Consider the following 21644-nt stretch of genomic DNA (forward strand, 5'->3'; position numbering starts at 1 on the left):
TAGGAGAGAGACGGGGTTCTTTCTTTCTTTTTAAATCTTTTTATTGAGTAAGTATACAAAAAAGGTAAGCCATATAAACATTAATACAATGTTAAAGTATAATAAAATTCCAAAAGATAACAATACCAAAAAGAAAGTACTACAAACAATGTAATTTAAGCATAAGAAACCAAGATAACATAATAGTATACTAAATTTTATATATATCAATGGAAAAAAAAGAAAAAAAAAAAACCCCAAAAAAACCCACCGTGCAGCTAACTAAAAGCAAGGCAAAGCAATGGGCTAACTTGAAACCAAACAGAGTTAAACTTAAAATCACGTCCTCAATCCCGACCTCCATTAAAAACAGTGGAAAAAAAACAAGAAGGGTAAATATTACATTAAATGAAAATATCGAATAAAAGGTCCCCAAATCTGTTCAAATTTAAATGAAGAATCATAAAGGTTACTTCTAATTTTCTCCAGATTCAAACATAAAATCGTCTGAGAAAACCAAAAAAAGATAGTTGGAGCATTAAGCTCTTTCCAATGTTGTAAAATACATCTTTTCGCCATTAAAGTAAGAAATGCAATCATTCTACGGGCTGAAGGGGAAAGATTACTAGATATTTTAGGTAGTCCAAAGATAGCAGTAATAGGGTGAGGAGAGATATCTATATTTAATACCTTAGAAATAATATTGAAAATATCTCTCCAAAAAGTTTCCAAAGTAGGGCAAGACCAAAACATATGAGTTAAAGAAGCTATCCGCCCCGAACATCTATCACAGAAAGGATTAATATGCGAGTAAAAACGCGCTAACTTATCTTTGGACATATGTGCTCTATGCACCACTTTAAATTGAATTAGGGAATGTTTAGCACAAATAGAGGAAGTATTAACTAATTGTAAAATCTGCCCCCAATCATCCACAGAAATGGTAAGCCCCAATTCCTGTTCCCAATCTACCCTAATCTTATCAAATGGAGCTTTCCTAAGTTTCATAATAATATTATAAATCATAGCCGATGCACCTTTCTGACATGGATTAAGATTAATTATCGAATCTAAAATATATATAGGAGGAAGCATTGGAAAGGAAGAAAGTATAGTACTTAGGAAATTTCTAACTTGTAAATATCTAAAAAAATGTATTCTTGATAAGTTATATTTATTAGATAATTGTTCAAAAGACATAAGGGAACCATCTAAAAATAAATCCAAAAACCGTAAAATACCCTTAGTCTTCCAAGTTTGAAAAGCGCGATCCGTAAAAGAGGGAGGAAAAAATGTTACCTAAAATAGGAATCGCTAACCCGAATTGATTAAGATCAAAAAATTTTCTGAATTGAAACCAAATGCGCAAAGCATATTTAACTATCGGGTTAGAGACCTGCTTAAGACGTTTCAAATCAAAAGGAAGAGAGGAACCTAAAATAGAACCAAGTGTATAACCCTGAACAGATTGTAATTCCAATGCTACCCATTTAGGAATAGATAGTATATCCTGGTCAAGTAACCAAAATTTCATATGTCGAATATTAATAGCCCAATAATAGAATCTAAAGTTAGGTAATGCTAAACCTCCATCTCTCTTAGCTTTCTGTAAATGTATTTTACCCAGTCTCGGATTCTTATTCTGCCAAATAAATGAGGAAATTTTAGAGTCAACTTTATCAAAAAAAGATTTAGGAACGAAAATTGGTAATGCCTGAAACACATATAAAAATTTTGGCAAAAAAAACATCTTAACTGCATTAATACGACCAATCAAAGTTAAATATAAGGGAAACCATTTAGATGAAAGAGAGACGGGGTTCAAGAGACAGGGAGGGGTGTAGGGGATAGAGGGCATTACAGAGACAGGGAGGGTGTAGGGGTGAGGGGTGGTTACAGGGGGGAGAGAGGGGGTTACAGAGACAGAGAGGTGTAGGGGTCAGAGGGGGTTACAGAGACGGAGGGGTGTAGGGGAGAGAGGGGGTTACAGAGACAGGGAGGGGTGTAGGGGAGAGAGGGGATTACAGAGACAGGGAGGGGTGTACGGGAGAGAGGGGGTTACATAGAAAATAGGTGCAGGAGTAGGCCATTCGGCCTTTCGAGCCTGCACCGCCATTTATTATGATCATGGCTGATCATCCAATTCAGAACCCCGCCCCAGCCTTCTCTCCATACCCCCTGACCCCCGTAGCCACAAGGGCCATATCTAACTCCCTCTTAAATATAGCCAATGAACTGGCCTCAACATATTTCCTGTGGCAGAGAATTCCACAGATTCACCACTCTCTATGTGAAGAAGTTTTTCCTAATCTCAGTCCTAAAAGGCTTCCCCTCTATCCTCAAACTGTGACCCCTCGTTCTGGACTTCCCCAACATCGGGAACAATCTTCCTGCATCTAGCCTGTCCAATCCCTTTAGGATCTTATACGTTTCAATCAGATCCCCCATCAATCTTCTAAATTCCAACGAGTACAAGCCCAGTTCATCCAGTCTTTCATCATATGAAAGTCCTGCCATCCCAGGAATCAATCTGGTGAACCTTCTTTGTACTCCCTCTATGGCAAAGATGTCTTTCCTCAGATTAGGGGACCAAAACTGCACACAATACTCCAGGTGTGGTCTCACCAAGGCCTTGTACAACTGCAGCAGTACCTCCCTGCTCCTGTACTCGAATCCTCTCTCTACAGAGAAAGGGAGGGGTGTTGGGGAGAGAGGGGATTACATAGACAGGGAGGGGTGTAGGGGAGAGAGGGGGCTACAGAGACAGGGAGGGGTGTAGGGGAGAGAGGGGATTACATAGACAGGGAGGGGTGTAGGGGAGAGAGGGGGTTACAGAGACAGGGAGGGGTGTAGTGGAGGGAGCATGTTACAGAGACAGGGAGGGGTGTAGGGGGGAGAGTGCGTTACAGAGACAGGGAGGGGTGTAGGGGAGAGCGGGTTACAGAGACCGGGAGGGGCATAGGGGACGGGGTGTTATAGAGACGGGGAGTGGTGTAGGGGACAGTGGGTGTTACAGTGACCGGGAGGGGTGCAGGGGGGAGAGGGGATTACAGAGACGGGGAAGTGTGTAGGGGAGAGAGGGGGTCACAGAGACTGGGAGGTGTGTAGGGGAGCGAGGGAGATAGAGAGGGAGGGGTGTAGGGGAGAGAGGAGGTTACAGGGACAGGGAGGGGTGTAGAGGTTGGTGGGGGTTACAGAGACAGGGAGGGGTGTAGGGGAGAGAGGATGTCACAGAGACTGGGAGGGGTGTAGGGGAGAGGGGGGTTACAGAGACAGGGAGGGTTGTAGGAGAGAGGGGGGTTACAGAGACAGGTGTGTAGGGGAGAGACGGGTTACAGAGACGGAGGAGTTTAGGGGACAGATGGGGTTACAGAGACAGGGAGGGGGTAGGAGAGAGAGGAGGTTACAGAGACAGGGAGGGATGTAGGGGAGAGAGGGGGTTACAGAGACGGGGAGGGGTGTAGGGCAGAGAGGGGATTACATAGACAGGGAGGGGTGTAGGGGAGAGAGGGGTTTACAGAGACAGGGAGGGGTGTAGTGGAGGGAGCAGGTTACAGAGACAGGGAGGGGTGTAGGGGGGAGAGGGCGTTACAGAGACAGGGAGGGGTGTAGGGGAGAGACGGGGTTAGGGAGACAGGGAGGGGTGAAGGGGAGAGAGGGACTTACAGAGACAGGGAAGGGAGAGAGGGGGTTACAGAGACATGGAGGGGGTGTAGTGGTCGGAGGGGGTTACAGAGACAGGGAGGCGTGTAGGGGAGAGAGGGGGTTAAAGAGACAGGGAGTGGTGTAGGGGAGAGGGGGGTTACAGAGACCGGGGTGTAGGGGAGAGATGGGGTTACAGAAACAGTGAGGGGTGTAGGGGAGAGGTGTAGGGGTCGGAGGGGGTTACAGAGATGGGGAGGGGTGTAAGGGAGAGACGGGGTTACAGGGATGGGTGTAGGGGAGAGATGGGGTTACAGAAAAATGGAGGGGTGTAGGGGACGGGGGGGTTACAGAAACAGGGAGTGGTGTAGGGGAGAGAGGGGGTTACAGAGACAGGGAGGGGTGTAGGGGAGAGATGGGGTTACAGAGACAGGGATGGGTGTAGGGGAGAGAGGGGGTTACAGAGACGGGGAGGGGTGTAGGGGAGAGAGGGGGTTACAGAGAAAGGGAGGGGTGTAGGGGAGAGAGGAGGTTACAGAGACAGGGATGGGTGTAGGGGAGAGAGGTGGTTACAGAGTCTGGGGGTGTGTAGGGGAGAGAGGGGGTTACAGAGACAGGGAGCCGTGTAGGGGAGAGGGGGTTACAGACCGGGAGGGGCGTAGGGGACGGGGTGTTATAGAGACGGGGAGTGGTGTAGGGGACAGTGGGTGTTACAGTGACCGGGAGGGGTGCAGGGGGGAGAGGGGATTACAGAGACGGGGAGGGGTGTAGGGGAGAGAGGGGGTCACAGAGACTGGGAGGTGTGTAGGCGAGAGAGGGGGTTACAGAGACAGGGAGGTGTGTAGGGGAGCGAGGGAGATAGAGAGAGAGGGAGGGGTGTAGGGGAGAGAGGGGGTTACAGAGACAGGGAGGGGTGTAGGGTAGAGATGGAATTACAGAGACAAGGAGGGGTGTAGGGGATAGAGGTTGTTATGGAGAAAGGGGTGTAGGGGTGAGAGGGGGTTACAGAGACAGGGAGGGGTGTAGGGGAGAGAGGATGTCACAGAGACCGGGAGGGGTGCAGGGGGGAGAGGGGATTACAGAGACGGGGAGGTGTGTAGGGGAGAGAGGGGGTCACAGAGACTGGGAGGTGTGTAGGGGAGCGAGGGAGATAGAGAGGGAGGGGTGTAGGGGAGAGAGGAGGTTACAGGGACAGGGAGGGGTGTAGAGGTTGGTGGGGGTTACAGAGACAGGGAGGGGTGTAGGGGAGAGAGGATGTCACAGAGACTGGGAGGGGTGTAGGGGAGAGGGGGGTTACAGAGACAGGGAGGGTTGTAGGAGAGAGGGGGGTTACAGAGACAGGTGTGTAGGGGAGAGACGGGTTACAGAGACGGAGGAGTTTAGGGGACAGATGGGGTTACAGAGACAGGGAGGGGTTTAGGGGAGAGAGGGGTTACAGAGACAGGGAGGGGGTAGGGGAGAGAGGGGTTACAGAGACGGAGGGGTGTAGGAGAGACGGGGTTCAAGAGACAGGGAGGGGGTAGGGGAGAGAGGGGGTTACAGAGACCGGGAGGGGTGTAGGGGAGAGAGGGGGTTACGGAGACAGGGAGGGGTGTAGGGGAGAGAGGGGGTTACGGAGACAGGGAGGGGTGTAGGGGAGAGAGGGGGTTACAGAGACAGGGAGGGGTGCAGGGGAGAGAATGCGTTACAGAGACAGGGAGTGTGTAGGGGTGAGGGGTGTTTACAGAGTGGAGAGAGGGGGTTACAGAGACAGGGAGGGATGTAGAGGAAAGAGGGGGTTACAGAGACAGGGAGGGGTGTAGGGGTCCTAGGAGGTTACAGAGACAGGGAGGGGTGTAGGGGAGAGAGGGGGTTACAGAGACAGGGAGGGGTGTAGGGGAGAGAGGGGTTTACAGAGACAGGGAGGTGTGTAGGGGAGAGAGGGGGTTACAGAGACAGGGAGGGGTGTAGGTGATGGAGGGGGTTACAGAGACAGGGAGGGGTTTAGGGGAGAGAGGGGGTTACAGAGACAGGGAGGGGGTAGGGGAGTGAGGGGGTTACGGAGACATGGAGGGGTGAAGGGGAGAGAGGGGCTTACAGAGACAGGGAAGGGAGAGACGGGGTTACAGAGACATGGAGGGGTGTAGTGGAGAGAGGTGTTTATAGAGACAGGGAGGGGTGTAGGGGAGGGCGGGATTACAGAGACAGGGAGGGGTGTAGGGTTCGAGGGGGTTACAGATACAGGGAGGGTGTAGGGGAGAGAGGGGGTTACAGAGACAGGGAGTGGAGAGGGGGTTACAGAGCCAGGGAGGGGTGCAGGGCTCAGAGGGGGTTACAGAGACAGATGGGGTGTAGTGGAGGGAGGGTGTTACAGAGATGGGGGAGGTCACGGGGAGCGAGGGGGTTGCAGAGATGGGGAAGGGTGTAGGGGAGAGAGGGGTTACAGAGACAGGGAGGGGTGTAGGAGAGAGGGGGTTTACAGAGACAGGTGTGTATGGGAGAGACGGGTTACAGAGATGGAGGAGTTTAGGGGACAGAGGGAGTTACAGAGACAGGGAGGGGGGTAGGGGAGAGAGAGGTAACAGAGACAGGGAGGGGTGTAGGGGAGAGAGAGGTAACAGAGACAGGGAGGGGTGTAGTGGGGGGAGCAGGTTACAGAGACAGGGAGGGTGCTGGGGTGAGGGGTGGTTACAGACGGGAGAGAGGGGGTTACAGAGACAGGGTGGGGTGTAGGGGTCAGAGGGGGTTACAGAGACAGGGAGGGGTGTAGGGGAGAGAGGGAGTTACAGAGACAGGGTGGGGTGTCGGGGTCAGAGGGGGTTACAGAGACAGGGAGGGGTGTAGGGGAGAGAGTGGGTTACAGAGACAGAGAGGGGTGTAGGGGAGAGAGGGGGTTACAGAAACAGGGAGAGGTGTAGGGGAGAGAGGGGGTTACAGAGAAAGGGAGGGGTGTACGGGAGAGAGGGGGTTACATAGAAAATAGGTGCAGGAGTAGGCCATTCGGCCCTTCGAGCCTGCACCGCCATTTATTATGATCATGGCTGATCATCCAATTCAGAACCCTGCCCCAGCCTTCTTCCCATACCCCCTGACCCCCGTAGCCACAAGGGCCATATCTAACTCCCTCTTAAATATACCCAATGAACTGGCCTCAACTGTTACAGATTCACCACTCTCTGTGTGAAGAAGTTTTTCCTAATCTCAGTCCTAAAAGGCTTCCCCTCTATCCTCAAACCGTGACCCCTCGTTCTGGACTTCCCCAACATCGGGAACAATCTTCCTGCATCTAGCCTGTCCAATCCCTTTAGGATCTTATACGTTTCAATCAGATCCCCCCTCAATCTTCTAAATTCCAACGAGTATAAGCCTAGTTCATCCAGTCTTTCATCATATGAAAGTCCTGCCATCCCAGGAATCAATCTGGTGAACCTTCTTTCTACTCCCTCTATGGCAAGGATGTCTTTCCTCAGATTAGGGGACCAAAACTGCACACAATACTCCAGGTGTGGTCTCACCAAGGCCTTGTACAACTGCAGTAGTACCTCCCTGCTCCTGTACTCGAATCCTCTCTCTACAGAGAAAGGGAGGGGTGTTGGGGAGAGAGGGGGCTACAGAGACAGGGAGGGGTGTAGGGGAGAGAGGGGGTTACAGAAATAGGGAGGTGTGTAGCGGAGAGAGGGGGTTACAGAGACAGGGAGGGGTGTAGGGGAGAGAGGGGATTACATAGACAGGGAGGGGTGTAGGGGAGAGAGGGGGTTACAGAGACAGGGTGGAATGTAGGGGTCCTAGGAGGTTACAGAGACAGGGAAGGGTGTAGGGGAGAGAGGGGTTACAGAGACAGGGAGGGATGTAAGGGAGAGAGGGGTTTACAGAGACAGGGAGGGGTGTAGGGGAGAGAGGGGGTTACAGAGACAGGGAGGGGTGTAGGGGGGAGAGGGCGTTACAGATACAGGGAGGGGTGTAGGGGAGAGACGGGGTTACGGAGACAGGGAGGGGTGAAGGGGAGAGAGGGACTTACAGAGACAGGGAAGGGAGAGAGGAGGTTACAGAGACATGGAGGCGTGTAGGGGAGAGGTGTAGGGGTTGGAGGGGGTTACAGAGATGGGGAGGGGTGTAGGGGAGAGAGGGGGTTACAGGGAGGGGTGTAGGGGAGAGATGGGGTTACAGAAACAGGGAGGGGTGTAGGGGAGAGGGAGGTTACAGAGACAGGGAGTGGTGTAGGGTACGGGGGGGTTACAGAGACGGGGAGTGGTGTAGGGGAGAGAGGGGGTTACAGTGACCAGGAGGCTTGCAGGGGGGAGAGGGGATTACAGTAACGGGAAGGGGTGTAGGGGAAAGAAGGGGTTACAGAGACTGAGAGGTGTGTTGGCGAGAGGGGGGTTACAGAGACAGGGAGGGGTGTAGGGGAGAGAGTGGGTTACAGAGACAGAGAGGGGTGTAGGGGAGAGAGGGGGTTACAGAAACAGGGAGAGGTGTAGGGGAGAGAGGGGGTTACAGAGAAAGGGAGGGGTGTACGGGAGAGAGGGGGTTACATAGAAAATAGGTGCAGGAGTAGGCCATTCGGCCCTTCGAGCCTGCACCGCCATTTATTATGATCATGGCTGATCATCCAATTCAGAACCCTGCCCCAGCCTTCTTCCCATACCCCCTGACCCCCGTAGCCACAAGGGCCATATCTAACTCCCTCTTAAATATACCCAATGAACTGGCCTCAACTGTTACAGATTCACCACTCTCTGTGTGAAGAAGTTTTTCCTAATCTCAGTCCTAAAAGGCTTCCCCTCTATCCTCAAACCGTGACCCCTCGTTCTGGACTTCCCCAACATCGGGAACAATCTTCCTGCATCTAGCCTGTCCAATCCCTTTAGGATCTTATACGTTTCAATCAGATCCCCCCTCAATCTTCTAAATTCCAACGAGTATAAGCCTAGTTCATCCAGTCTTTCATCATATGAAAGTCCTGCCATCCCAGGAATCAATCTGGTGAACCTTCTTTCTACTCCCTCTATGGCAAGGATGTCTTTCCTCAGATTAGGGGACCAAAACTGCACACAATACTCCAGGTGTGGTCTCACCAAGGCCTTGTACAACTGCAGTAGTACCTCCCTGCTCCTGTACTCGAATCCTCTCTCTACAGAGAAAGGGAGGGGTGTTGGGGAGAGAGGGGGCTACAGAGACAGGGAGGGGTGTAGGGGAGAGAGGGGGTTACAGAAATAGGGAGGTGTGTAGCGGAGAGAGGGGGTTACAGAGACAGGGAGGGGTGTAGGGGAGAGAGGGGATTACATAGACAGGGAGGGGTGTAGGGGAGAGAGGGGGTTACAGAGACAGGGTGGAATGTAGGGGTCCTAGGAGGTTACAGAGACAGGGAAGGGTGTAGGGGAGAGAGGGGTTACAGAGACAGGGAGGGATGTAAGGGAGAGAGGGGTTTACAGAGACAGGGAGGGGTGTAGGGGAGAGAGGGGGTTACAGAGACAGGGAGGGGTGTAGGGGGGAGAGGGCGTTACAGATACAGGGAGGGGTGTAGGGGAGAGACGGGGTTACGGAGACAGGGAGGGGTGAAGGGGAGAGAGGGACTTACAGAGAGACAGGGAAGGGAGAGAGGAGGTTACAGAGACATGGAGGCGTGTAGGGGAGAGGTGTAGGGGTTGGAGGGGGTTACAGAGATGGGGAGGGGTGTAGGGGAGAGAGGGGGTTACAGGGAGGGGTGTAGGGGAGAGATGGGGTTACAGAAACAGGGAGGGGTGTAGGGGAGAGGGAGGTTACAGAGACAGGGAGTGGTGTAGGGTACGGGGGGGTTACAGAGACGGGGAGTGGTGTAGGGGAGAGAGGGGGTTACAGTGACCAGGAGGCTTGCAGGGGGGAGAGGGGATTACAGTAACGGGAAGGGGTGTAGGGGAAAGAAGGGGTTACAGAGACTGAGAGGTGTGTTGGCGAGAGGGGGGTTACAGAGACAGGGAGGTGTGTAGGGGAGCGAGCGAGTTAGAGAGACAGGGAGGGGTGTAGGGGAGAGAGAGGGTTACAGAGACAGGGAGGGGTGTAGAGGAGAGAGGGGTTACAGAGACGGGGAGGGGTGTAGGGGAGAGAGGGGGTTACAGAGAAAGGGAGGGGAGTAGGGGAGAGAGGAGGTTACAGAGACAGGGTGGGGTGTACGGGAGAGAGGTGGTTACAGAGTCTGGGGGTGTGTAGGGGAGAGAGGGGGTTACAGAGACAGGGAGCCGTGTAGGGGAGAGGGGGTTACAGAGACCGGGAGGGGCGTAGGGGATGGGGTGTTATAGAGACGGGGAGTGGTGTAGGGGAGAGTGGGTGTTACAGTGACCGCGAGGGGTGCAGGGGGGAGAGGGGATTACAGAGACGGGGAGGGGTGTAGGCGAGAGAGGGGGTTACAGAGACAGGGAGGGGTGTAGAGGTTGGTGGGGGTTACAGAGACAGGGAGGGATGTACGGGAGAGAGTGGGTTAACAGAGGAAGGGAGGGGTGTAGGGGAGAGAGGGGGTTACAGAGACGGAGGGGTGTAGGGGAGAGAGGGGGTTACAGAGACAGGGAGGGGTGTAGGGGAGAGAGGGGATTACAGAGACAAGGAGGGGTGTAGGGGATAGAGGTTGTTACGGAGAAACGGAGGGGTGTAGGGGTGAGAGGGGGTTTTCAGAGATGGAGGGGTGTAGGGGAGAAAGGGGTTTACAGAGACAGGGAGGGGTGTAGGGGTCAGCGGGGGTTATAGAGACAGGGAGGGGTGTAGGGGTGAGAGGGGGTTACAGAGACAGGGAGGGGTGTAGGGTAGAGAGGGGGTTACAGAGACGGGGAGGGGTGTGGGGTTCGGAGGAGTTACAGAGACAGGGAGGGGTGTAGGGGAGAGAGGGTGTTACAGTGACCGGGAGGGGTGTAGGGGAGGGAGGGGTTCACAGAGACAGGGAGGGGTGTAGGGGAGAGGGGGTTACAGAGACAGGGAGGTGTGTAGGGTAGAGATGGAATTACAGAGACAAGGAGGGGTGTAGGGGATAGAGGTTGTTACGGAGAAACGGAGGGGTGTAGGGGTGAGAGGGGGTTTACAGAGACAGGGAGGGGTGTAGGGGTCAGAGGGGATTATAGAGACAGGGAGGGGTGTAGGGGTGAGAGGGGGTTACAGAGACAGGGAGGGGTGTAGGGTAGAGAGGGGGTTACAGAGACGGGGAGGGGTGTGGGGTTCGGAGGAGTTACAGAGACAGGGAGGGGTGTAGGGGAGAGAGGGTGTTACAGTGACCGGGAGGGGTGTAGGGGAGGGAGGGGGTCACAGAGACAGGGAGGGGTGTAGGGGAGAGAGGGGGTTATGGAGACAGTGAGTGGAGTAGGGGAGAGAGGGGGTTACAGAGACAGGGAGGTGTGTAGGGTAGAGATGGAATTACAGAGACAAGGAGGGGTGTAGGGGATAGAGGTTGTTACGGAGAAACGGAGGGGTGTAGGGGTGAGAGGGGGTTTACAGAGACAGGGAGGGGTGTAGGGGTGAGAGGGGGTTACAGAGACAGGGAGGGGTGTAGGGTAGAGATGGGGTTACAGAGACGGGGAGGGGTGTGGGGTTCGGAGGAGTTACAGAGACAGGGAGGGGTGTAGGGGAGAGAGGGGGTTACAGTGACCGGGAGGGGTGTAGGGGAGAGAGGGGGTTACAGTGACCGGGAGGGGTGTAGGGGAGAGAGGGGGTTACAGAGACAGGGAGGGGTGTAGGGGCCAGAGGGGGTTACAGAGATAGGGAGGGGTGTAGGGGAGAGAGGGAGTTACAGAGACAGGGAGGAGTGTAGGGGAGAGAGTGGATTACAGAGACAGGGACGCGTGTAGGGGAGAGAGGGGGTCACAGAGACAGGGAGGAGTGTAGGGGAGAGGGGGGTTACAGAGACAGAGAGGGGTGTAGGGGAGAGAGGGGGTCACAGAGACAGGGAGGGGTGTAGGGGAGAGAGGGTGTCACAGAGACAGGGAGGTGTGTAGGGGAGAGAGGGTGTCACAGAGACAGGGAGGAGTGTAGGGGAGAGAGGGGGTGACAGAGACAGGGAGGGGTGTAGGGTAGAGAGGGGGTTACAGAGTTGGGGAGGGGTGTAGGAGAGAGAGGGGGTTACAGAGACAGGGAGGGGTGTAGTGGAGAGAGGGAGTTACAGAGACAGGGAGAGGTGTAGGGGAGAGAGGGGTTACAGAGACAGGGAGGGGTGTAGGGGAGAGAGGGGGTTACAGAGATAGGGAGGGGTGTAGGGGAGAGAGGGGGTTACAGAGACAGGGAGGGGTGTAGGGGAGAGAGGGGTTACAGAGACAGGGAGGGGTGTAGGGGAGAGAGGGGTTACAGAGACAGGGAGGGGTGTAGGGGAGAGAGGGGTTACAGAGACAGGGAGGGGTGTAGGGGAGAGAGGGGGGTCACAGAGACAGGGAGGAGTGTAGGGGAGAGAGGGGGTTACAGAGACAGGGAGGGGTGTAGGGGAGAGAGGGGTTACAGAGACAGGGAGGGGTGTAGGGGAGAGAGGGGGGTCACAGAGACAGGGAGGTGTGTAGGGGAGAGAGGGGTTACAGAGACAGGGAGAGGTGTAGGGGAGAGAGGGGGGTCACAGAGACAGGGAGGGGTGTAGGGGAGAGAGGGGTTACAGAGACAGGGAGGGGTGTAGGGGAGAGAGAGGGGTTACAGAGACAGGGAGGGGTGTAGGGGAGAGAGGGGGGTTACAGAGACAGGGAGGGGTGTAGGGGAGAGAGAGGGGTTACAGAGACAGGGAGGGGTGTAGGGGAGAGAGGGGTTACAGAGACAGGGAGGGGTGTAGGGGAGAGGGGGGTTACAGAGACAGAGAGGGGTGTAGGGGAGAGAGGGGGTCACAGAGACAGGGAGGGGTGTAGGGGAGAGAGGGGGTCACAGAGACAGGGAGGGATGTAGGGGAGAGAGGGGGTCACAGAGACAGGGAGGGATGTAGGGGAGAGAGGAGTGTAGGGGCCAGAGGGTGTTACAGAGACAGGGCGCGGTGTTGTGGCCGGAAGGGGTTACAGGGACAGGGACGGTGGGTGATTCAGAGACTGGATGGTTTGGGCAGTGGTTAGTTTGTAAACTCGCTGAAGATATGGTGTTGGCCAGGAAGACGATTATAGACTTTGTGTGAGAGTATTTTGTGGGATGTCCTGAGCTGGGATTTGTCCCGCTCTAGGATGGGACAGCGACACTGGGGTCTGACGAAGGACAGAGATTATGGCACCTGTACTCTGACTCTCTTTAACCGGGGTCCCCCATGCTTCCAGATCAACCGGGAACTGAACTCCTTCAATGCGATCTGCACCAAGGACGGGACGTGGAACAAGGAGGCGATGGCCACGTGTGAGAGTGAGTTTGACCACAAGCACCCTTCCTGGCAATAGCCGTACCCCTCCCCTCGGATCCTCCCGGCCTGGGGCAGCCACCGATCCCGAGTACCCCCCAGCTGTGCAGCCGGCGGGCAGTCATGGAGCGGAGGCAGCTCCCTGCCATTGGGGTCGTGAAGGGTAAGGGGGCTGCTGAAGATGAGTGATGGGGGGAGATGGGGATGGGAGAGAGGGAGGGTGTTTGGGGGAGACGGGGGTGGGGAAGATGGGGGTCAGTAGGAGACAAGGTACGGGGGGAAATCTGTGATGGGGTGGGGGAGATGGAGACAAGGAACTGGGTAATGCTGGCTGACATGGCCGGTGAGCTGAGTGACTGACGGCTGAGGGGCTGAGGAGGTGTGAGGAAGGGGAGGTCATGGAGGGGTGGGCGAGGGAGCTCCTTGCTGTCGGAGGGAAGGGCAGAGATAGGATGGAGTGAGGGGTGGGGACGACTCGCCGAGGGGGCTGGTGTGGGGGAACGGTGAACCTCCGGTGGATGACACAACCTCCTGTTAACCCAGGGGTGGGGTCCAGCCGAGATTCAACATGTCCCCTCTGCAGGCCCCTGCCCCCGAGACTGCCCTCCGTATCTCCCTTCCCTTCCCCCCCCAAACCCCCACCTCCACCCCCAGGGCATGGCTCCCTGTTCACCCTCCCGCCCGCGGGATCCGGGCTGCTGTGGGGGCTGCAGGTGAGAGACTGGACTCGGGGGGCACCAGAGGCAGGAGGACCCTGGGGGTGTCAGAGGCTGAAGGGGCGGTCAGGAGGAGGGGAGCCTGTGGGGACGAGTGAATCTGGGGAGGGAGACCCCGGGTGGGAGGCGGATCCCGTGGGGTGAGATTCCAGCGTGGTGGAGGGACACCCAAGGTGGGAGAGGCCGAGGGTGTGAGGGGGCCCCAGGGAGTGGGAGAGATCAGCGGAGGGTGATCCAGGGGCGAGGGAGACACAGAAAGGGGTCCCTTGGTTTGGGTGGACCGGGGTGGGGGGAGGCCGGGGGTGAGAGACTGGGAGAGGGAGACCCCAAGCCTTTGGGGGGGGGGTGAGGCTGTGGCTCGAACTCTGCTGTGCTCTTGCCCACCCAGTGATCGACTGCGGAGAACCCAGGCACCTGGAGAACGGCAAGTTCAACGTCGAGGAGGGCAGCCTCGTCAGGAACGGCTACCGGACCCGCATCCAGTACTCCTGTCACCCCCACTACCACATGGAGAGTCAGGGCAATGGTGAGTGGCACCCAGGGAGCGAGGGGGATGGTTGAGAATGGAGTGACGGGGCGGTGGAGGGAGGAGGAGGGAGACTCAGGTGGGTGGGGGGGATAGAGGGATTGTGAAGGGGGGAGGTAGGGTGCGAGTATGTGGGGAAGGGGGAGTGAAGGGAGGGAGAAGGAAGGGAGGTGGAGGGGAGGTAAAGTTTGAATGAAGGAGGGAGGGAAAAAGGGAGAGATTATGAGGTGGGGACGGAGGGAAGGGAATGTGAAAGGAGCGAGGGAGCAAGGAGTGGGAGGGTAGGTGGGGATGAGGGAGGGAAGGGAGGAGTGGTGGTAGATGGGGAAGGCAGAGGAGGAGGTATGGGAAGGGAAGTAGGGAATGAGGATAAAAATGAGGAAGGGTGGAGGAGGGAAAGAGGGAGGCGCGGTAGATGGGGAGGGGAGAGAAGGTGGAGGTAGGGAGTGAGGGAGGGGATACCTGGAGACAGTGGAAGGGGGGTGTCTGTCAATGAAAGGGGAGTGGGAGGATCTGTGATCTCCCTCACTCCTATCTACCCTCCGCCCTCTCCCCTTCCTCATTCTATGTGCCTCCTCCCTTCTTTCGCTCCCCTCTTCCCACCTCCATCCTCCTACCCTCCTTCCCACCTCCCTCCTCCTACCCACCTCCCTCCCTTTCTCCTCCTCATTTCCCACCCCTTCCTCTCTCTCCGCCTCTCATCTCCCTCCCCCACCTCCCGCGAGGTCCGAGCCGATCGGCAGGTGAAGCTGGAATCTCTCAGCGGGCCGGCCAGCCTCTGAGGTGGGAGGGAGTGAGCCAGCGTTTCAACAGAAAGCCCCCCATGTGTCAGGACTATATGGGAGAGCCAGGTTCGGCTCTCAGTGGCCGGGACGTGTGTGGGACGGACAGGCAGGACGAAGGGAAGGTCTGGGGCCGGGATGTCCCACAGCCCTTCACCCTCATCTCCCACCTCTCTTCCCTCTCTTCCCCCCCCCCCCATCCTGCCGTGGCTGGGGTGTTTCTATAGTCTCGGACCAGAGGGCACAGCCTCAGAATACAAGGACTTTTCTGTCGAGCAGAGATGAGGACGAACTTCTTTAGCAGGAGGGTGGTGAATCTGTGGAATTCACTGTGGAGACCAAATCATTGGGTGTATTTAAAGCAGAGGCTCTTGATTAGTTGGAGAGTCAAAGGTTACGGGGAGAAGGGAGGAAAGTGGGGTTGAGAGGGATAGTAAATCAGCCATGATGGAATGGGAGAGCAGACTCGATGGGCTGAATGGCCTGATTTGTTCCTGTGTCTTGTGGTTCCTCTCCCACCCCCAACCTCCCCTGCCTCCGTGCCCTTCCTGCTGCGAGCCTCGCCCTGTCAGTCTCGAGCCACGGGGCTGATGCCTGCTCTCTGTTTCTCCAGGAACCTATACCTGCACAGCTTCTCGTCACTGGATCAACCGCAGGGTCAGGGAGACGATCCCCTACTGCGCCCCAGGTAAAGTCCCGCTCCGGCCTGCCTTCCCTCCTCCTCCCTCCCTCCGCCTCTCTGCCTGCCTCTCCTCTCTCTTTGTCTCCATCTTTCTGCCCCTCTCTCTCTCAACCACAAGTTTACACCCCCACTATTTTAGCTGCTATCGAAAATTGCAGGGCAGTCCGGCACGTTGGTGTAGTGGTGAGCACAACGCTCTGCAGTGCAGGAGACCCGGTTCAATTCCCACCACTGCCTGTGAGGAGTTTGCACATTCTCCCTGTCACCGCGTGGGTTTCCTCCCACTGTCTCTCACAAAGACACACTGGTTGGTAGGTCAGTTAGTTAACTGTAAATTGGCCCGTGACTGGGATTAAAGGCTGATTTATACTTCTGCGTAGGCTCTACGCTGTAGCCGACACAAGTGGGCTACGCCGTTGTGAGCATTTATACTTGTGCGTCGGTCTGTCTGCGTCGCTCTGCCATTCACCACCGAAACGTGAGTTGGCAGTGGGGTTTCTATGCCACTGTGTTGAGTGTGTGTACTTCAAACAATGGTGACTGAAACCAAGCACATCACGTTGGAGTTGGAGCTAATAAATGTTGAACAAGGGTCACTTTTATTGAAATTACTACAACACAGAGAGAGAGAAGACGTCGGAGATGGTGTGTACGACCATTGAACGGATTCAGGCAGAAGGGTGAATTTTCTGCGCTTGTCCGGCCCCTGAGAGACACGGACCAGGAAACGCATTTCAAATATTTTTGGATGTCGGCAGGTAGATTCGATGAGAAGAAGCAACCGGAAATGTGTAGGAGGAAAGGCGATGCTACCGAGCGGACCAATCACAGTTGTTGCGGTCTGCGTCGCCGCGACGTGTATTACGTTTTTGGGGAGGTGTACATCAGGCTACGGCGTAAGGTACACGGCTACACCGTAAGGTACACGGCTACGGCGTAAGGTACATGGCTACACCATACCTACGGCGTAGATTCGATGCAGAAGTATCAATTGGCCTTAACTGGGATTAAAGCAGTGTGGCTTAAAGGGCCAGGGGGCCCATTCTATGCTGATCTCAATAAATAAGTAAGTTTTGGGCCAAGGAATGGCAAATGGAGTTTAATTGTGGTAGGTGTGAGGTGTGGCAGGTTGGAGAGTCACAGTCAACAGTGGGACCCTGGCGAGTGTTGCAGGACAGGGGGACCCAAGGGTGCTGAAGTTGGGGTGGGTCAGGGCAGACTTCCATCAGTCAGAACACTGGGACGTCTTGTTGCAGTTGTACGAGACGTTGTTGAGGTCGCACGTCAGGCACTGCGTATAGTTCTCGTCGCCCAGTGAACGGACTGACAGGGACCAGCTGGAGGGAGTGCAGGGAAGACCTTTGAGGGCATCGCTGGGACTCGGGGGGCCTGAGTTATCGGGACGAGCTGGGCAGGCTGGGTCTTTAATCCTTGGACTGGCTGGTGGCTCGGGGGTGGGGGAAGCTTACCGCATTTTATGAAATCACTCCGGGTGCAGATGGGGGTGAGCGCGCGCAGCCGGCTTCCCAGGAAAGGAGTAAAGTTCGAGGGCAGAAGCTGAAGGTGATGGCCATGAGGGGCAATTTTGCCACCCGGGGGGGGGGGAGTCGATGGAATGAGCTGCCGGAGGCAGTGGTGGGGGCAGGGACCTGGGTAGGACAGGAACCAGATGGGGCAAACTCGGATGGGAATCTTGGTCGACATGGTCCAGATGGGCTGAAGGGCCTGGTTTCTGTGTTGAGACTGCCTGTATCCTCCCCCACCCCCCCCAGCTCACCTAATCCATCAGCTCCTGGGGAAACACCCACAGTGTAACCCTCTTGTTCCCCCTCCACCCCTGCTTTCATACTCCACTAGCCTCCTGCCCCTCCTCCCCCACCCCGGGGTCACTTTCTCTCTCTCCCTCTATCTATCTCTCTCTCTCTATCTAACTCTATTATTTCTTCTTCTTCTTCTTCTTCTTCCTCCTCCTCCAGCAGTTTAGACACATCTAGACGTATTGCAGCCCTCCACAGGATGTACAATTCATTACAGAACTTCAAGGAACTCAAATTCTTGAATACAACCTAGTCTCACGTATAAACTGAATGATAGACTTCTCAATCAGATGTTGATTCTCTTGATGGCCAGACAAAGATTTAATAGAAAACCAAAATAAATTTAAGCCAGGTATCCTCTTGAACAGCATGCTTCTTTCAATTTTGTATTGATTACAGCTCAGCAAAACATGCTGGACTGTCTCTGGACTACCACAGTCACATAATCCAGTAGGATGTTTTCCTATTATCTTTAAATAATAGTTTAGCCCACAATGTCCCAACCTAAGTCTTGTAAATTTCACCATACCTCTACGACTTAAAAGGTAACAGTCCGAGACCTTTTTAACTAGCGGGTGACTAGAAAAATAATGCCTGCCCCTTAATTCATTTTTTCCAATCCTCCTCCCACTTCTTCTCTATACCTTTTTTAATCCTACTTCTCAATTCTGCTCTGCCTAGGGGAACCCTAATTTCTACTTGCCTGCTCTGTAAGGTAGACTTTGCATCCACAATTTCATTTCCCTCCACCCCAGCACGCCCAGGTATCCATGAAAATCTAACTGCACAACCCATCTTCCCTACTCTAAACAATACTAAGAGAAGATCTCTCTCTCTCTCTCTATTGGACGAGCGACCTGAAGGTCGTGAGTTCGAACCCCAGCCGAAGCAGCGTGTTGTGTCCCTGAGCAAAACACTTAACCACACATTGCTCTGCGACGACACTGGTGCCAAGCTGTATGGGTCCTAGTGCCCTTCCCTTGGACAACATCGGTGTCATGGAGAGGGGAGACTTGCAGCATGGGCAACTGCCGGTCTTCCATACAACCTTGCCCAGGCCTGCGCCCTGGAGAGTGAAGACTTTCAAGGCACAGATCCATGGTCTCACAAGACTAACGGATGCCTTAAAAAACTCTCTCTCTCTCACTAGCTGTCTGTCTGTCTGTCTCTGTCTCTGTCTCTCTCTCTATATATATATATATATATATATATCACGGAGGGAGGACAAAGGTGGGGAGTAAACACGGTGGGGGAGAAAGAACAAGGGGATAGAGGGGGAGTGAGAAAAGGGGTGAATCTGGGGTGTCTATCTATATATCTCTATCTCTCCCTCTAACTCTATCTCTCTATCTATATCTCTCTCTCTCTAACTCTGTCTCTCTCTATCTATCCCTGGGTTCTCTCTCCCAGGCTTCACCTCTCCACCCGCCCCCTTTCTCTCTCTCCCTCTCCCTGTACTTATACCCTCTTTCTCTCTTCCTCTCACTATAATCCCCCCAGATTCACCCTTTTTCTCACTCCCCCTATCCCCTTGTTCTTTCTCCCCCACCCTGTTTACTCCCCACCTTTGTCCTCCCTCCGTGCTCACACCACCCCTCTCTCGCACGACTTCCACAGCCGAAATAACCGACCCACCCCACAGTCTCCCCCCACTTCCTCCTTCTCGTTGTAGTTACATGATCGCTCTCCCCTCCCCTCCTACTCCCTCCCTTTCTCTCTGCACCCCCTCCCTCGCCCCCACAGTGTGCGGTAAACCGGAGCAGCCCGTGGACAGCGGCACGGCTCGCATCTTCGGCGGCGCCGCCGCGCCCAACGCCAGCTTCCCCTGGCAGGTCTACCTGCGGCCCCCGCAGCAACAGGGCCGCGGCTCTGGGGTGCTGATCGACCCCCGCTGGGTGCTGACCGCCGCCCACGTCCTCTGGCCCAAGAACCAGCCACGGCCGGACGCCAAGAAGCTGAAGAGCTACGGCGTCTACCTGGGCGACAACGACCTGGAGGACCTGCTGGCGTCAGCCGGCCAGCCGGTGGAGAGGGTCTACCTGCACCCGGACTACGAGGGCGACCACAACCCGCAGTTCGACCACGACGTGGCCCTGATCAAGCTGGCCGCGCCGGTCACCCTCGGCCGCTACATCGTGCCCGCCTGCCTGCCGCCGCCCCCCGACCCGAAGCAGGGGCCGACCCAGCTCTACAGCACCGGACAGCTGGGCTACGTGGCGGGCTGGGGCGTCACCCAAGACCAGAAGCTCCTCAACCGGCTGCACTACGTGGGGCTGCCCGTGGCCGACCAGGCGAAGTGCCGCCGGGCGATGGAGAAGGTGCAGCGAGCGTGGGGGGCGGTCCAGTCCTCCGAGATGCTCCGCCTGGGACCCGGCATGTTCTGCGCCGGCTCCGGCCTGGGCGAGACGGACTCGTGCCAGGGCGACAGCGGCGGGGCGTTCGCCGTCCGCCGGCGGGCCGACGACTCCTGGTACGTGACCGGGCTGGTGTCCTGGGGGCTGGGCTGTGGCCGCAACGGAACCTACGGCGTCTACACCCGGGTGGAGAGGTACCTGCCCTGGATCCGCCAGGTGATGGCCGGGGGGCAGGACTGAGGGGGCTCCCTCGGACACCCATCGTCAAATCCCCTTCCTGGACAAACCCCACTTTCATCCCTCCCACCCACCGTCATCCCCTCCCCAACCCTTCCCACACTGTCACCATCCAGACCCTCCCCACAACCCAGCCGCTGCCCCTGGAGGGGTAACTGCACCGTGGGACTGGAGTGTGTTTTTTTTTGTATTTCGGATGAAACTTGCCTACGATCGATTTGAGTTGAATCTTAAATGGGGCATAATTAGTCTAGGGGTGGGAATCGTGTAATTTTTGGACAGGATTGGTTCAAAATGGATTCAGATGAATTTATGAGCGAGACTAAACATTTAATTTGGATTGATATGGTCCCAGATGCATTCATTTAATTTTAACATGGGACTTAATTTAAACCCAGAAGAAATACAAGCAGATTAGGCCATTCTGGTTGGTTTTCTAAAGTGTGGTTGGCTTTGGGATGGAATTTGTATCATTTTAAACAGGATTAATAGAACATGGATTCAGATTAGTTCAATTTTGGATCAAATGTATTGAAATTGGATGACAGTTTTGGAATAAGATTAGAATAATCCGAGAAGGAATTGGTTAAAATTGGATTATATTTAATTTTAAACAAGATTCATTTGATTTGGGTGTGATCAGTTTAATTTTTGATGGAATCAGTTTAATTTGAGAATAAACTAGATTAATTCGGACATCATTCATTTAAATAAAAGTGGTCTAAATTTTAACGATACAAGATTCAATGATTTAAGGTTGTCTAATCTCACAAGTGTAAAGGAGAGTGAAATAATTGTTACTCCAGCACCAAAAAAAAACACAAGCTAAAAAGCACTATAACAAAAATATAAATGCAGACAGAGGCAGACAGAGAGACAGACAAACAGAGAGAGAGAGAGACAGATATAAACAGACACAAGTGTCTCTACACAAGGAGACGCTTGACACAGGAGTGTCTGTATACAAAGGATACCCGACACAGGAGTGTCTGTATACAAAGGATACTAGAGTCAGGAGTGTCTGTATACAAGGGGACACTAGACACAGGAGTGTTTGTACACAAGGAGACGCTGGACACATGAGTGGCTGTATACAAGGAGACGCTCAACACAGGATTGGCTGTGTACAAGGAGACGCTGGACACAGGAGTGGCTGTATACAAGGAGACGCTCGACGCAGGAGTGTCTGTATACAAGGAGACGCTCGACACAGGAGTGTCTGTATACAAGGAGACGCTCGACACAGGAGTGTCTGTACACAAGGGGACACTAGACACAGGAGTGTCTGTACACAAGGAGACGCTGGACACATGAGTGGCTGTATACAAGGAGACGCTCAACACAGGATTGGCTGTGTACAAGGAGACGCTGGACACAGGAGTGGCTGTATACAAGGAGACGCTCGACGCAGGATTGGCTGTGTACAAGGAGACGCTCGACACAGGAGTGTCTGTATACAAGGGGACACTAGACACAGGAGTGTCTGTACACAAGGAGACGCTGGACACATGAGTGGCTGTATACAAGGAGACGCTCAACACAGGATTGGCTGTGTACAAGGAGACGCTGGACACAGGAGTGGCTGTATACAAGGAGACGCTCGACGCAGGAGTGTCTGTATAC

The 21644-nt window shown here is 54.6% G+C and overlaps 1 protein-coding gene across 1 annotated transcript in view; it reads left to right on the plus strand.

The window, feature by feature from the left end:
- The window catches only part of LOC134339982 (complement C1r subcomponent-like), an 82560-nt gene extending 61823 nt beyond the window's left edge, over window positions 1-20737 (plus strand). The window contains exons 8-11 of the mRNA XM_063036813.1: window positions 12831-12912; window positions 14012-14149; window positions 15545-15619; window positions 19174-20737. Coding sequence (XP_062892883.1) covers window positions 12831-12912; window positions 14012-14149; window positions 15545-15619; window positions 19174-20024 — 1146 coding nt within the window. The 3' untranslated portion in view covers window positions 20025-20737. The remainder of the gene's footprint in view (window positions 1-12830; window positions 12913-14011; window positions 14150-15544; window positions 15620-19173) is intronic.
- Window positions 20738-21644: the final 907 nt, after the last annotated feature.

The sequence above is a fragment of the Mobula hypostoma genome, chromosome 31 (assembly GCF_963921235.1).
Source record: "Mobula hypostoma chromosome 31, sMobHyp1.1, whole genome shotgun sequence".
Classification (NCBI taxonomy): Eukaryota; Metazoa; Chordata; class Chondrichthyes; order Myliobatiformes; family Myliobatidae; genus Mobula; species Mobula hypostoma.